The 16,644-nt window shown below is 39.9% G+C and overlaps 1 protein-coding gene across 1 annotated transcript; it reads left to right on the plus strand.

Moving 5' to 3' along the window:
• Positions 1-436: 436 nt before the first annotated feature.
• On the plus strand, positions 437-14,157 carry drd4a (dopamine receptor D4a). The gene is given in 5 exon segments (XM_062389891.1): positions 437-980; positions 983-1,269; positions 7,363-7,475; positions 11,337-11,926; positions 13,630-14,157. Coding segments are annotated over 5 exon segments (1,248 nt in total). The 5' UTR covers positions 437-934; the 3' UTR covers positions 13,842-14,157.
• Positions 14,158-16,644: the final 2,487 nt, after the last annotated feature.

Raw genomic sequence — 16,644 nt, forward strand, 5'->3', positions numbered from 1 at the left:
TGAATGTCTCAATAGTTTTAAATCTAAAACTGACATGCAGACACTTTGGTTCAAACCTCACAAACCTTCTCCCCAAACTAAAATAGGGATTATACATTTCTGTCAAAAATGCTGTGCAAATGTGATTCAAAATATGAATAATATCCTCCTGAAGTAACACCTAACCTGTTCTTTATTATATTGTACTATTACACTTGTGATGACTATCAGAATTGTGGAGAATATAATGTTAATGTCAGTGTGCTTCTCAGTGAATATTTTTTTGCAGCGGACGCTTCCTCTCTCTCTCTCTCTCTCTCTCTCTCTCGCTCTCTCTCTATTTGACATACACACGCACGCGTGCAGACACAGAGAGAGAGGGCGAGAGAGAGAGAGAGAGAGAGAGAGAGAGAGAGAGAGTGTGTCTCCTGCTCGAGCTCAAGGACTGAAGGACACGGTAAAGCGCAGGAGATAAGCGGCTTTAATTGGCTAATTTGGCCCCATTGGCCTTTCGCAGTCTGCAGCCACCCTCACCGGAGCTGAGAGCAGCTGCAGCCCGACACACTCTCCGTTGTCCGACCGCACACACACTGCAGCTCCAATATACCTTTCTCTGGGAGTTTCTCACTGAGGACGCATGGATTATCTCTGCAGCCGTTTGGTGGTCTGAGCATCTTAATTCGCCTGTGATCCAGAGGCATTTTTCCAAGACACGTAATGCTCCTTTTCAAGAAAACAGACGGGACTTTCTGACAATCCTACTATGTGTAGACGTTTTTACTGTATGTTTCACTTTGCAAACAAGACCCAACTCCAACTGTTTCCATTCTGTCAGAGTGTTTATGCGTAAAGTGCGCACCGGAGCGCTTTGGATCAGCAGGCTGAAGTCCGGTGTAAGTTCCCGTGACACCACGATGAGACAACTGTGCGGGGAGCAGTGTCCAGCGCGGCATTCATGAGAGCCAGGGGGCCGGGTTGCTGTGGCTCGGACCGGGACGGAGCGGAGGAGCCGGGCCAGAGATGGAGGCCAATCTGAGTGTGGCGGCGGAGGTGGAGGTGGAGGCAGAGAGGGCGGCCCCGGGGGCTTACACGGCGTCGGGTTACAACCTGCCGTCCCTGTTGTTCGGGGTGCTGCTGATCGTGGTGATCATCTGCGGGAACCTGCTGGTGTGTCTCAGCGTGTTCACGGAGAAGGCGCTGAAGACCACCACCAACTACTTCATCGTCAGTCTGGCCGTGGCGGATCTGATGCTGGCTGTGCTGGTGCTGCCGCTCTTCGTCTTCTCAGAGGTGAGTTCATCTGTGACCGTCAGATGTGACGGACAGGTCATGGATCTCAGGTGACACGCACACTGTGCACCTGCAGCTCCAGGGGCTCCCGGGAGGTCTCAGGGGCCCCACAGAGCTGCTTGGCACAGGACTTCAACTTTACCCTTTCTTATCAGTTTCAGGAGCTTAGTCCCTTCAGGCGACTTTCAATTTAATAAAAATAACCCTAAAAATAACATTGATTAAATCATCATTTACAGCAGACCCCGCGGGTTACCAGAAATCCCATAATTTGAGTTTGTTTGAAAAAGCCAAAACCAACCAGCATTGATTTAATTATGACTTATTATTATTTTAAGGTGTAATCAATCTATGTAATCTATATGAAGGGTTATCATTTTTATTTCTGATCTATATCAAGAGAGACTTGATATCTGACTTTTCTCTTTTTTTTATCCTGTTTTTACACTATTTAACGTTTCTCTCTTAATCACCAAACTAATCTATTAATAAATGGATGACTTATAGTTCATTTTAATATGTTAAGATGTTTTTCTGCTCAACGTAAGCGGGAAAAACTGTAATTTCTCTCAATTAATAACTGACATATTAAATTACTGTGAGTAAAAGGTTGAAATAGCTGGTATAGCAAAACGTATGTTCACTAACTTGCAGCATTGTTTTGGAGACATTTTCTGCTCCTTTATACAAAATATTTTATCTTCAATTCATGTCAGTACGCATTTATGATATTTCTTTCTAATAACATTCCAAATATGTCATATTATCACTGAGTTATAGGCAAGCAAATAATCTGACATTTGTGTGTTGACTTAATTCACAAACACTAGCATGACACAAGATTTAGAATTTACCTCTGAGTGCCTCCGCCGAGCCCCAACAGTCCAGTTCAATCAATCTGCAAACACTAATATATCAGTTCTCTAAATCGGAATCATTCACTGGGAAACTAGTGGAAAAGTAATAATAATAATAATAAATGTAGTAATTAATTTTAAACAAAGTGAAAAACTACCTGCCCTTTGACCGTTTCTGCACCAACTCATTGAGTTATTGGTTCCATCCTTCTGCCATGTTTTGTGGATATTGGTTCAATAGTTTTTGTTGTGCTCCAACGAACACAACAATTGAAATGGGTGATAACATGAGCTTTCCTGGAGATCAGGAGATAATATATACATTTATTTATATATTATCTTTTCAGGATCCCTCCTCAGATGCTCTGCATGAAGACTGCTGCTTAAAATGCGAAAAGTGACCGAATGATGAAATTCTGACTCCTTCTTCACAGCAGAAACTGGTTTAAAGAAGTTGAGGTGACGCTGAGTCACAATCAATTGATGAAATACAGCTCCACTTCCTCCTCAATGCACGATTTAAGACCTTTTGCAATAAATGGCCAAAAGGTGAAAGTGCAGAAAAAAAGTGGATGATTTCACACACAGAGGAAACGTAAGAGATCAACAGAATAAAACAAACAACCTGCTGGACGTCAGAGAAAGTCGAGGTCATGATGTCACATATAATAAAGAGAAGCAGCAGGTCAAGAAAAACTTTATTATCCCCAGGAGTCGGACAGCTTCAACAGCTCGGCCATGAATTAAAAAGAGGGAATCGGTGGAGGCTACTTCCTGAAGTGGATTATCGTGTCTATAGTTTTGGACACCGTACACCAGTCGTTTAAATCCTCCATCACCGACAGAAAATCAACCACGAAGTTGAATTCGCTATAATCCAGATGTGTATTAGTCCCACCCCCTAGTTACATTATTATTTTACTAAAAGTATAAGGGGCTCCCATATGTGAAGGACCACACAGTATGACAATTTGTTTTAATAATATAAACATATCCTCATAGAAGTTTTGATTGAGAATACATGCTGGGCATTAATAAGCATTTAAAATGGCATTAGTTTAGTTTAGTCTAAGTTATTTTCGTTTAGTGTATTCCAAAACAATTTTACAAAACATAGCAATACACTTGTATCAACAAATTTTATCAACAAAAAAAGGAAATTTTATCTTACCTGTCCCTTTCATTTAAACATCATGACACATATACAGATAACCATACCTTTTTTATTTCCTTTCTTTTCAAAAGTCACATAACATAGCAGTTATTTATGAATCAACAGCCAACATCACAACATAAATATTACTGAATCAGTTCATTACATCATACGTCATTATAGCTTATTCATACTTTGAAAAGTGTTCGAGTAGCAAAGAATTTTTTCACTCCATAGTTTTGGAATATAGGACTATAAGGTTTGACGGCCCTTGTGTGTTTGACGGCCTCTGCACAATTTAATTCTGCATGTGGGCATATAGAATTTAAAAATGTATACTTTGTTCTATGATCCTCGTCATTCAATGATAATGTAAATAAATGGTCTGTATTTATAGAGACATTTATATAGCACACTCACCTTCATACAGTGGATCTATGTGCAGCACTCTCTGGCACAGGAGCAGTTTGGGATGTAGTGTGTACATCTTTTGGGGTAAACCGTGATCTAACCAACGGTCTAATTCGTGGATAAACTTTCTCAGTTCCTGAGCCACAGCCACTCCACTAATTTCTTTAGTTTTTTAATAAGTTAATAACACAAAAGGTTTTTGTTGTTTTTTCAAAGATTCAAAGATTGTTCCGATCTGGGCAAACCTCTTACAGTCCTCTGATTGGGACTTAATGACTCCAGGTTGGGAAACACAGAGTTTAAGGATCAATTTGTGCTTTACAGCATAAACCTCAGTTATACTTGCAGATTGTAGAAACAGAGTGTATATGTTCAGCTGTCATGAACAATTTTGCTCAACAATTCACTGCTGACCTTGGGAACAACAGCAAATGGAGCCAGCTCAATCAGGGGTCCATTGATTATTTTGTTCCGGAGGTTTTAACTGCGTGTCACAGTCTTCATCATCAGACGTATGCAGGAATCTGAAGGTCAAGACTAACATGTAAATCACCACACAGATGACTGGTTCTCCTTACAATAACAGAACATTTGAGCTAAAGCTTTGTGCTCAAAAGCTCCAGCACAAGTTAGAAAGCTGACCTTGGGTGCACAAGCTTTAATGGGGTAACGTTCCACACAATAATAATGTATACTGTAATACTCATAATGTTTATCTTAAAACAGTGGTCACCAGCCTTTTCCAGTCCAAGATCACTTTTATTCCGGACCTAAGCCGAGGTCTACCATTACTTTGCGTTTCATTTAGGGACACTTTTATCCAAAGCGACTTACAATACGTGCATCAACCATGAGGAACAAACCCAGAACAATAAGAATCAAGAAAGTACAATTTCTTGAAATAAGCTAAACTACAAAGTGCTATAGGTAAGTTCCATTTATGTGCTACTAAATTGTTAGTTTAAACTTTTAATCGAGGTATAGTCGGAAGATCTGTGTTTTTAGTTTGCGGCGGAAGATGTGTAGATGTCAATGAGGAGCTCATTCCACCATTTAGGAGTCAGGACAGCAAAAGTCGTGATTTTGTTGATATCTTTTCAAAAAAACACTTAGGTGGGTAATACTTATTATCTTTTGCATTTCTGTTAAAGGCTGAATGTACAAGAAATAAATATACACAAAGAAAGGCAGTTGTGCAAATTTTTCTATTCAATGCACAATATTCAAATTAATATCAATTCATTTTTACAATGCAAAATATGTAGCTTCTCAGTTCCACAACATGTTCTGCACTGCAGCACAATGTTTTTAAATATAGTCTTTGATTTGAATATGCCCACAAATATGATTATTTCCTTGAATGAAAGAAGTGCCTTTTTATCAAATAAATACCGGTATTACACATTATGAAGGGGTATATCTTCCGCTCCAGCAAATGTTTCACCATATAAAAAAAAAACTTTTTAAACAAGGGAATGGATTCCATCAACAGAAACAAGCTTTTATTTTGAAAAGGCATACAGAAAGTGTTGCGACCATTTGTTTGTGACTAAAATTCATCAGATAAACATAAAAAAATCTGGTGAAAGATAATTTTCTCTATTTATTCTGATGTGAACCACAATGTGTATCTGTCTATGACACAAACGTATTTACATCACTTCCCAAACCAGTTTCAAAGTAAAAGCACTCAAGCGTTTAACATTCTGAATCCACTAATTTGTTCCAACGGGGCTTTGTTTGATATTGACAGACAGAAAGATGTGCATCGTCATACCGTAGAGTCCTGACATTTACTTTAGTACATGAACCAACTTGTTCTTGAAGGAATTGCAGGAAATAACCCTATGTAAGTAGCGGACACACAACGTGTGTGAAAAACCGACAGCCGACACACAGCTGATCTGCGGCACAAAGATAGCCAGTGAGTCGAGAGTGTTTGGCGATCGAGTGTTCGGAGATCGACCGGTACATTGCGATCGACGGGTTGGCGACCACTGCCTTTAAATAACTTAGTTTTTCAGTTATGTTTTCAGTTATTGTTGACTTTTGCACAATTTTGTTGAGCTTGTAAAATAAATTCTAGCCCTTACAGAGTGCAGACATCCCGATTACAGCACCTTAATGTGGTTAACTGATCTATTAATCTGTGACCTGATGTATTCATTATGTGAGTGAGATGATGTTCCTGCAGATTTCCTGTGGAACAGTGATGGTATCAGTGCTGGCAGCACCAGTAATACAGAGCATGGGGGGAAAGCTGTGTATCTGTCTTCCTAAATGAAGGTGTTCTGTTTTCACATGGTCAGATTGATATTTGAGTTTAACAGTGTGATTCCAAATGAGAGGATTCATTCAATTCATTTTCTGATAATAGATTTATCTGTATGGACACAGTCTTTTAACTGTTTACAAATATTTCCTTTGAATCAAATGTTTAATAGTCACGATTAATCTTATAGTTAGTTGGCATGGTTCCAAGTCTACACAAAAGTCTTTGTTAAGTTGTATATTTGGTTAGTGTTATACATGCATTTTATGTGCATGTATTTATATTTTTCAAACATTAAAAACTTATTTTAATGTATTTATTGCCTGGATAGTTTTTTAAGCTGTTAATGTATTTATTTTTTGTATATTGGCATTATCAAGGCTCATTTAGATTTTTTGTATTATTATGTGGGTTGTTTCTTCCTCATAGATATCAATTCCTAAATGTATCCATCAATTTATTATTGAAGTCTTGCAGGAGGACAACATGTTTTAAATTCAGTGAACTGTCCTTTTATCCATCAGCTCTGAACTTCAGCTGACCTCCTCTTCAAGCCCCACCCATTCATGTGACGTCACTTAGACGCCAAACACAAAGATGTCACATTTATGATATATTTATAATTCATCAGATAATCATTAAAAATCAGGTGAAAGATCATTTTCTCTGTTTATTCTGCTGTGAACCACAATGTTTATCTGTCTATGATGCAAATGTATTTACAACATTTTCTATCATGTTTCAGAGTAAAAGCCTGTCATTGTTTCACTATTGGGATTCCACTCATTTGTTCCAACAGGGCTTAGATTGATATCAACAGACCGAAAGATGCGCATCTTCATACCGTAGAGTCCTGAAATTTACTTTAGTACATTAACCAACTTGTTCTTGGAGGAAATGCGGGAGATAACCCTGCAGCTCCGCCGCAAGTAGCGGTCCTAATTTTGTTGTGGATCCGGCTCAAAAGAAAGATCCAGGAATTTTCTTTTAACTTTTTGTCCCCATTTTCAGTGAACTGATGAGTGTGTGTAATTTGGTGCAGCTTGACTGACTTTAAGGAGACAGTCGGGCTGTGGTGGAGGTTTTACACTCTTCTGAGTGCCATTCTAGTTAATAATGATTCTTTGATACTGCAGCTATAATTATAGCTGCTTTAGATGGAGCTGGTTATAACTACTTTAAGTGTAGTTAATTCACTTAGTGCTTCCCAACCTAATGACCTGGTCCCTGCAAATGGTCACCAGATTAATATGGGGGTGTGTCAGGTGATAAATTGGAGAAGAAAGTTCTGCTTTGCAAATCTCTTGAGCAAAAAAAAAACGTTGGTTTTGTGAAATATTACATTCCATTACATGACTGAGTCAGTGAGTGACCACACTGCATGTGTCTCTGTGTCTCAGTTTCAGGACGGCGTTTGGACCCTCGGCACAACCGTCTGTGATGGTCTTATGACCATGGACGTGATGCTGTGCACCGCCTCCATCTTCAACCTCTGCGCCATCAGCGTCGACAGGTCAGTGCGCAGCTGTCCACACAACAGATGAAATGGTACTGCAGAGAAGCATCACAATAGGCAGTCTACATTAGGATACCATTTAAATGATGACGCACTGTAAATAGCGTGAATTTGAATAATAATGTGTGAAAATCCGGATGATTCAGTTATTCTCCACCCCTCACACATGTGCCTGTAAGTTTCATGATGATTGAAAATGTTTTTTTCATCTCCTAAATAGACACAACAACACAAAAGTTACGATTCGGGTCTAGGTCTGTGTTATTTTTAACTCGATATTTTTGATACCTGACACTGCAGGAATAGGTTATTGACTCACCAGAATCATGAGATTTCATCCTCTGGGCAGCATAAATATATATGGATCTAAAACTAATATAATGCAGCCTTGCATGAATGTTCCTTCAAGTTCAGATTTAGTTGATGCTGTTTTGGATAGGTATGATCTCATTTTAAAGTAATATTTTATCTTTTAGTTGTTCTTTTTAATCTCTTTGAATCATTTGCGCTAAACAAATGAACATTATTATTTTTTTATTTTATTATTATTATTATTGTTATTATTATTATTATTGTTATTATTATTATTATTGTTATTATTATTATTATTATTACTTTAGAGGAAGTAGGTTTTTGTGCTGCTGAAGTGTATTGGATAATAGAAAGAGCTGTCTCTAATATTTTGTCCACTCCATAACCATAAAAAAGCAAGGCTAAATAATAGTGTGAAAATAGCAGGACTCTTCAATGAAGAAAGAAGTAGCCAAATCTTTTCTAACATAGATCATCTGTAAAGAAATATTTCAAAGGATACGTGAAAGTATGGACCTAGTGGTGGCAGGTCAGACGATGATAAGAGTCATTAGGGGCAGGTCAACCTTCAGCTGTAACTCACAGACTCTGTGTCAAAGCCAGAGCCTTAATCTGCCTCAGGTCAGGGTCAACCAGGAAAAACCACCTGATTAATCAAGCCAGAGCCATGAGCGCTCTGTCAGGCACGCTGAGGACGCCTCACTGAGGGCTTCAGATCTCCACCTGAAGTCACGCCACGGTTCACTCTGATGTGGAAATATGACAATGACCTTTTGTCTGTTTCCCGTAAAAGCTCCAAAAGAAGACAAATCAGAGCAGACAGAACAATTCAATGCCCCACATGAAGGATGTGCCCACAGTGATGAACCACCAGCTTTGCACTGCGCTCATTAGTATGACTCAATGAGATTATGTGAACCCTCGGCTGATGTTGAAGAATGAAACTCTGTGCTGAAAATCCAGGCAGCTCCTCAAACCCGGTGTCCCAACTCTAGGAAATATGATTACATCAGAGAGCAATGGGGGCAGTGAATCTAACATGGACTGATGATGATGATCTGAAGCTTTTTGAGGCAGTTAGAGATTGAACTGGATGGCAGAGTCTGAATTATTCAACAGACTGAGCAGAAAAAACGATCCTGAGGGTGTGCAGGGTCCATGTGCTGCTGGTGTCTACAAGCGAAAAGTGGAAATCGTGTGGTATCTCTGGAGGTTTGATGGTTTTTACAGCAAACAGACTGATGATCTGCTATCATTCACCAACAGATTCATGAAGAGGAACAGGGGCCAGAGGGTTCAGGGGGCCCCTCAGCCAGCGCTTCTAAATAAAGTCGCTGTGTATTTCTTTTTGGAAAGTCAGTGTTGTGTATTGTTGCTTATCTTAATCTTTTGAAGAAATCGTGTGACATTAATAAAATCACATTGTTCGCTTAAGTTGAAAGGTTAGTGAGCTATCTCTGATTCTGTGTGTGAATAGGCAGAATCCTCTGCTTTGCAACCAGAGGCTGCTGTGTTTTCTTCTGTTGAGTGTCAGAAATGTCCCCAACACACCCACTCCTTCGCAGTGAATCCTCTGGATGATCTCCTGCTGTGTTCTCACAGCGAATCCTTTGAACATTATCCAGAGTTTTGATCAGGGGTTGGCAGGAGAAACTCTGGAGCCTCTAACTAACACATTTGTGCGCTCAAATATAGCCTCACCTGAGAATGTCAGGAGATTGTCTGGAGTTCAGTGCATGTTTGAAGGCAACTTTTGTAACTATGATGGTATACTGATTAGCTTAGCTTAGCATAGAGACTGAAAACAGCTTCTCTAGCTCTGTACCAAGATAATTAAATCTACCACCATCAACCCTAAACCTCACTCATTAACATTTGTTTTATCAGTTCAAAGAAGATATGAGTAAAACGACAATGTACAATTTGACAGGGGTTACACACCAGACTGCTCATTGGCTAAGACCAGTAATTTTCGCCTGTACACTTAAGTCTCAAACCTACTAGCCTTAGCTTCATATTTAATGTAAAGATATGAGAGTTGTATTAATATTCTTCATTATGGAAGAAGTATTCAGATTCTTTACTCAGGTAAATGTACAAACACCATTAAAAGTGACTCTTCCAAATACAAATGTTGACTGTTGACTTAAAGGTCTTATGAACATGAACATATGTGGTGTAGGATGATTTTTAGCCTAAAGGTGGGGGCCAGACCATTAAGCTCAAATCAGGCTTTTTCCTGCAGGTGAAGCTTCCATGTGTAAATATCATCATGTGTTCATGTGTGTGCGGTTCTGCAGCCCTACATGTGACCGCAGGGTCTGTCCACATCCAATCACACCAGTGGTTCCATAACTAGGGGGGTGCAGAAAAGGAAACCCAACATTTCCACAGCAGACATTTTCACCCTTCAGTCACAGGTGGAACTGATAACATTTTACTCGTACACTGCAATTATTACTGGAAGTTATTATATTATTATTATTAGTTCCATCTTTGACTCTTCAACTAGGTCGGGTCAGTATGACGGCTGCTTTGATTCTGCCAACAGCCGTCAAGATTCAGATTAGGAAGCAGAAAATCAATTTCCTGCTCAATCTTAAAGGTTTGCCATTACTTAGATGATTGAGGAGGTGAACTGATTTTCATTGCATTTCTGTGTCTGATGTATGACTGTTGATTGTCTCACTGCCCTTTTTTCTATTTAAATGTATGACAAACATGGGCTGCAGAAAATACAATCTTGAAACCATATCGTTTTGAACGACACGGGGGTCTCTGCGGCGGAGACACAGCGGAGACACGGGGGTCTGCAGTGGAGACACCAACAGACTTTTGCCAATTATTTCTGGGACATTGCCTTCAAATATGAATTCAATTAATTTGGCTCTTGTGTCTTCTGAGGCTGGGACGTTATGTGCAGATCTGTGTGGATCTGTGCACCCGACCAAAGCACATCTTGAGTGCTTAATTTGCTTCATCCGGCTAGCTAGCAATTCCAGGTATATCCGAGGGTTGCAGAACAGTGCTTTAGCAAATATTGTATCTATAATGAGTGTAGCTCATGGCATTCACTCAAGCATGATGTTTCTGACTTAGAGGATCCAGAGTTTTTGGGTCAGTAGACATGCCAGATACCCAAATTAACGTATAGAAGCACGACAAAAGTGAAATTTTCACAATATGTCCCCTTTAAAGCATGCATAGTGAAAAGGTTTATTCACCTTCTGAAATCACTGAACAAAATTGTTTGAAGAAGGGGAAGTAAAGAGAGAAGCAGAAAGAAATTAGAGAGATGCTACAAGTGCTAATGGTTAGCTTGCCATACATCTGGCCCTGCTGGCCACTCTCCAACAATTTCTCACTGATGAGTGAATGTGTGTTTGTAGTGTGATATATAAGGAGAATCACTGAACCATAATGAACATTCAATGAGACAAACAGAAATCAATGAATTATGAATAATGATATGGCAGTTCTCAGTTTGCTTAGTGATTACCCTCATATATTTTTCTGCAGATTATAAGTTTCTTGTGCTTGTTGCAGGTTCATCGCCGTTTCCATCCCTCTCATCTACAACAGGAAGCATGTTGACATGCGGCAGACGGTGCTGCTGTCGGCCACCTGGATCCTGGCCCTTGCCGTGGCCTCACCTGTAATTTTCGGCATCAACAACGTGCCTGGTCGCGACTCCAGTGAATGTAAACTAGAAAATGACGACTATGTCCTCTACTCGTCTGTGTGCTCCTTCTTCATCCCCTGTCCAATCATGGTGCTGCTGTACTTCGGCATGTTTCGTGGCCTGCGACGCTGGGAGGAAGCGCGTAAGGCAAAGCTGAAGAGTAGCATCCTGGCCTGTCGCAAGCTGCAGGAGGCCGCTACCTCTCTGCCGCCACTGGCCTCATTGCCACCGCCACTGCCACCCATCATTGAGCGGGAACTTACTGATACTCCAGATGAACCATCCACCTTCCCGTCAGCAGAACAGCCTTTCCACTTGTCAGAGTACAAAGACGGCCCTGTGCCGACAGTCAGCTTTGCAGATATCAGGTTCAATCCTGACCCTCAAAAGAGAAAGAGGGCCAAGATCAACAACCGGGAGAGGAAGGCCATGAAAGTGCTTCCTGTCGTTGTGGGTGAGTTCAACTCCCATTCCGCAGCATCTGTACTATCAAAAAACATCTACCACACAAGCGTGTAAAAGGAACTGACCTAAGAATTAAACAATGTAATTCTAAGACTGATGATTATCACAAACTGACACTAAATGATCTATTCAGTTCAGGCCACAAAGGACTGAAGATTTATGAAGAATCTAAAAAGAGATAAAGGATCACAACTCCACCAATGGTTGAGCTAAAAACTTTTTTATGAAACTGGTTTACTTTCAGACATGCCTGTCAGTGAGCCCAGGTAAGAATGCAAAAGGCAAATGTCCAGAAAATTCACAGTAAAAAAGTTGTTTTGCTGATGACAGATGCTAAACTGAAAAAGTTTGCAGACGAAATTGTTAATTTGGTCTTTTGTTTGATCGATTTTAGTGATCAATGTGTTGTAAACAAAAACACGTAATCTCTGCTGCAGATTTTATCCTTCATATACTTCCTCCTGCTTGCTCTACCCAGGCATCACCCCTTGCTTGAATGTTACAGACATCTCCCATTTGTAGTGAACAAATCTGACTCATACAATCTACTGCTGCATACTTCATACATAGAAGACAAACAGGAAAATGTCAAGACCAAGTTCTGGGCAGAAAATGATGTGTAAACAAATTGTAATTTAAATTCAAATGGTCAACATTTTGAGATCACAGAAAACCCAGCTATTGTCTGTCTCCAGCTAAATATGTCTAGCTCATTCCATTATTGTTCTTTGGACTTAAAGCTCTGAATGAGTTTTGACATTTGATATCAAGGTAAAAATGACCCAAAGTCCCTACAGCAGTTTACTTATGTAGTAAGTCAGTCACGTGCTAGTACACAAGCATTGGAAAGGGTTTCTCAGAGTTACAGTATATTTAGAAAAAAATGTCATCCGTCACATCCATCCACTGGGACACCTGCATGAACAGTGGTATGAGTGACTGCACACCTCACCTCCACCTCTTGTGTCGGTTCAGACGTCGCACAGACACTTCTGTTAGAGAAGGTTGGCCTATTAATAGCAGCCAGTGTTGGTCCTAATAGATAGAAGTGCTTCCCCTTAGCGCACAGCAGCTAATCCTGTAGGTCCTTATCTGAAATCCAATTATTGCGTAAGGAGTTGGTCAGACACGATCCTCAGTGTGCAGTTAATACTCATGAATCTCTCATAGGTTGTGGCCTAAGAGTAGGACTTAACCATCTAAATAAATTAACATTGCAAACAGGCCTGTTTTGATGGTGTTCATAGTATTCCAAAAAGAAAAAAAATTCTGCCTTTTAGATTCAGATAAAATGTTTTCTTAAAAAATGCGGGGGTTGAAATATCAGACAGCTCTGTCCATCTGCTGTCTATGATTTACACTCAACTACCTTAGACCAAGACAAAGTAGGTCAGTTAGTTGAAGTGCCACATCCACAATGTTTGAGGGGTGTGTAGGTAAGAAAGTAAATAAGTAGGAAGTAATAATTTCATTGGAAATCTGTAATTGTTCAGCTCGACGGGATTTCTGTTCTTCTGCTCAAGAAACCTCTGACCTTTTTAGATAGATATTTTCTACTTCATGTGTTTGGGCTAAGATTGTCTAGACATGAGCCAAACCTATATCTGTACTGCACAATATCCTGACATAAATGGCTCTGAGGAAGAAGAGAGGAAAAAGCATGATCCCTGATTCTTTTTCTCCTCAATGAAGGTGCCTTCCTGTTCTGCTGGACTCCCTTCTTTGTCCTCCACACGATGCGAGCACGCTGTCAAGACTGCTACATCCCACCAGGCCTGATGAGCGTGGTGACGTGGCTTGGCTACGTCAACAGCGCCCTCAACCCAGTCATTTACACCATCTTCAACACAGAGTTCAGGAACTTCTTCAAAAAGTTTCTGCACCGCTGCTGCTCCCAGATCTGAACCACTGCTGCTGCTGCATGGAAAATTTTAAATACACAGCTGCTGCGAGAAACTCTACTGACAAATGGATTAGTGTGTATAGTCTGTGTATGTCGCCTTTGTTTCCTTCCTCTGTGAGGTTTATATTTTTATACATGTGATGACAGCAAAGTTGGTTTGAGCTTTATGTTTCCTGAGAAGAAGCTTTATTCCGAAGAACAAACTGTTCAGAGGATCAGAAACACATCTTCATAACCAACCATAGCTGATTTTATATGGGGAAATTCATCTTTTCAAAATAAAAGTATGCACAAAGATGCAAGTTGTGTGATGGTAATGCACTGATCGTGTGGTCAGTAATGCATAAACAAATTGTCTTATTCTACCACTGGAAACATTTCCAGACATTAACTCGTATGTACACAAAACTGGGGCGGACATATTCCAGAATTTGCCTTCAATATTGACAGCAGGAGAGTTTGCCTGGTTAGAGCATGCAGGAGGTAAGACATGACATAGACGTTCTGCTGCAGAGATCCCTGCGTTTGACAGTGGCATCTGCTTTTACATCCAAAAGGTCTGGAATCTCGTTGTCATTCTGACTTGACATCTTCAGCAGCATCTATTATGTTTATGGCTCCTCTTTTTCATCCTTTTTTTTCAAGGTTTGTGTGCAACAAGTTTAAAACGTCATCCCTACACCCGCTTACTCACTGTGAATATTCAGGACAGTTTCCTGTCTTTGTGTTCACTCGTAAATTTGTGAAATCACATTTCACCAGGGGGCTGGCAGGAACATTTTTGGGATCACAACTGGCTCGGACATTTACATTCTCACACAAAAAGTGCAGTTCATGTTGGAAAGCAGTAGACCTCCCCCTCTTAAAGGGTCCTGAGGGGAACTAGATAGAAGATGTAACCCTGAATGAACTGCATGTCCACAGTGATTGGCGGTTGACAGCTGTTGAGGGCTGTGTCAATGAAAGTGACAGCAAATGTTAATCAACACAGGAGAATGTGGGGAATAAATTGAATTAGATAAAAGTTAGATAAATTAGATAGATAGATTTCATCAAGAGATCATAGATATTTTATAAACTGCCACATATTTTATTCATTACACAAAGTAAATGATTTCAAATTAGATTTGTTATCTGTATTGTACTGTCCATTGAATACCATCACCATATGATGGTATTTTACAGCTGAAACAAATTATCTACACTCACAGTTCCCCGGATATTCCAGCAACAGCCATAAAATGACACAAGTCTGAAGAACACATTTTTATCATATTGAAGAAACCTGATGTCTGAGGATGAGATCATCAAATTGCACCATGAATTGTTCAAATCATAATCTTCAGTGTTCCTGGATCACTTCAACTTGTTGGTGAGCACACTGGATCCATATTATTCCTCCTGAGAGAGAGGGAGGGGCATCTTCACTGTCAGCGAGCAGCAACAGGATCAAATTTCATCATTTCTGAGGTGACTCATCAGGAGCTGCTCTGAGAGACCACCTGAGTGCTGACTGTCAGCAGGCTGGGGAAAAAAATCTGTCCTCAGAGGCTAAACACTGAAAATTGTGTCAATGTGAAAAAACTCAAGGTGAGACAGGAAACACAAATCGGCTGGTGGGAATCCTGCAGGAGGAATGATGATGAGTTTCCCTCTGTGAGAATTGAGTTGAATAAAAAATAAAATAGAGCCTGAAAAATGCTTTTCATTAAGAAGTTAAACATCTGAGCAGATAAATGAACACAGAAGGCTCTCACGATTGCTGCTGATAGACGGAATGACAGAACAAAGGAGAAGAGTGTGACAGAAAACTCTTGTCAAGATGAGATAAGTGAAAGTGCATCGGAGAAAATATTTTTATTTATGACTCTTTATAGATTATTTATATATTTATTTTTTAAATTTTTGTCAGGATGCCAGGATTCTTGTTTGGATTTGATGAAACTTAAGATATATATAAATATACATTGTTCCGTTAGGGTCATACATGAGGGGTCCTTGGCTGAGAAAGAAATTGAGAGCCTCTGCTGCAAATATGTGTGATATTTTTTCCATTAAGGTCCATGAATTATTCTCTGAAAAATCTCCTAAAATGTTGAAATCTATCTCAGAATGGCAAAGAAAGTGAGAACATATTGCTGGATCTGCCCCCTGATCCAGATCCACACCAAAACTTGATGTGTTTGGTCATTATTAGCCTTATCCACCTAGTTTTGTGCTAATCCTTTAAAGCAAACAAACCAATGAACAAACACAGGGTCAGTTAACATTACCTCCCTTGCAAAGGTAATGCTAACTCAAATCGTAAATAATACCTAGTGGTAAAACTGAAAATACAATGTGAAGCCTCCAACAACCAACCATGTGTCTCGATGTGTCCACTTTCACCACTTTGAAGTAATTTAGCTAAATGTATCACATGTATTTTATTATTATTTTTGAATTAGGTTCTGAGGTCACAGTGACTTTGACCATAATCTAATCAGTTCATCCTGTGAATCCAGCCAAACGTGCTCAAGGCTCCCTGTTCATGATGCAAAACATTTGTGAGGTCACAGTGCACTTGACCTTTGACCCACTGAATTCTAATCAGTTCAACCTTGAGTCTAAGTGAATGCATGTGTCACATGTAATGAGATCCCTCAGGGCTTTGCTGATGAATCAGCTGTGTCCGGCGTAGAGGCATAATAACATAGAAACGCCTTTTCTACGAACAGCAGTATTTTCCATCAAATTTGTCCAACATCAAAATTGCTGGGCGGAACTTAACGTGATTGGCTGACATAACTTCACCAGTCAGAGGT

Source organism: Platichthys flesus, chromosome 6 (genome assembly GCF_949316205.1).
Source record: "Platichthys flesus chromosome 6, fPlaFle2.1, whole genome shotgun sequence".
NCBI classification, from domain to species: Eukaryota; Metazoa; Chordata; class Actinopteri; order Pleuronectiformes; family Pleuronectidae; genus Platichthys; species Platichthys flesus.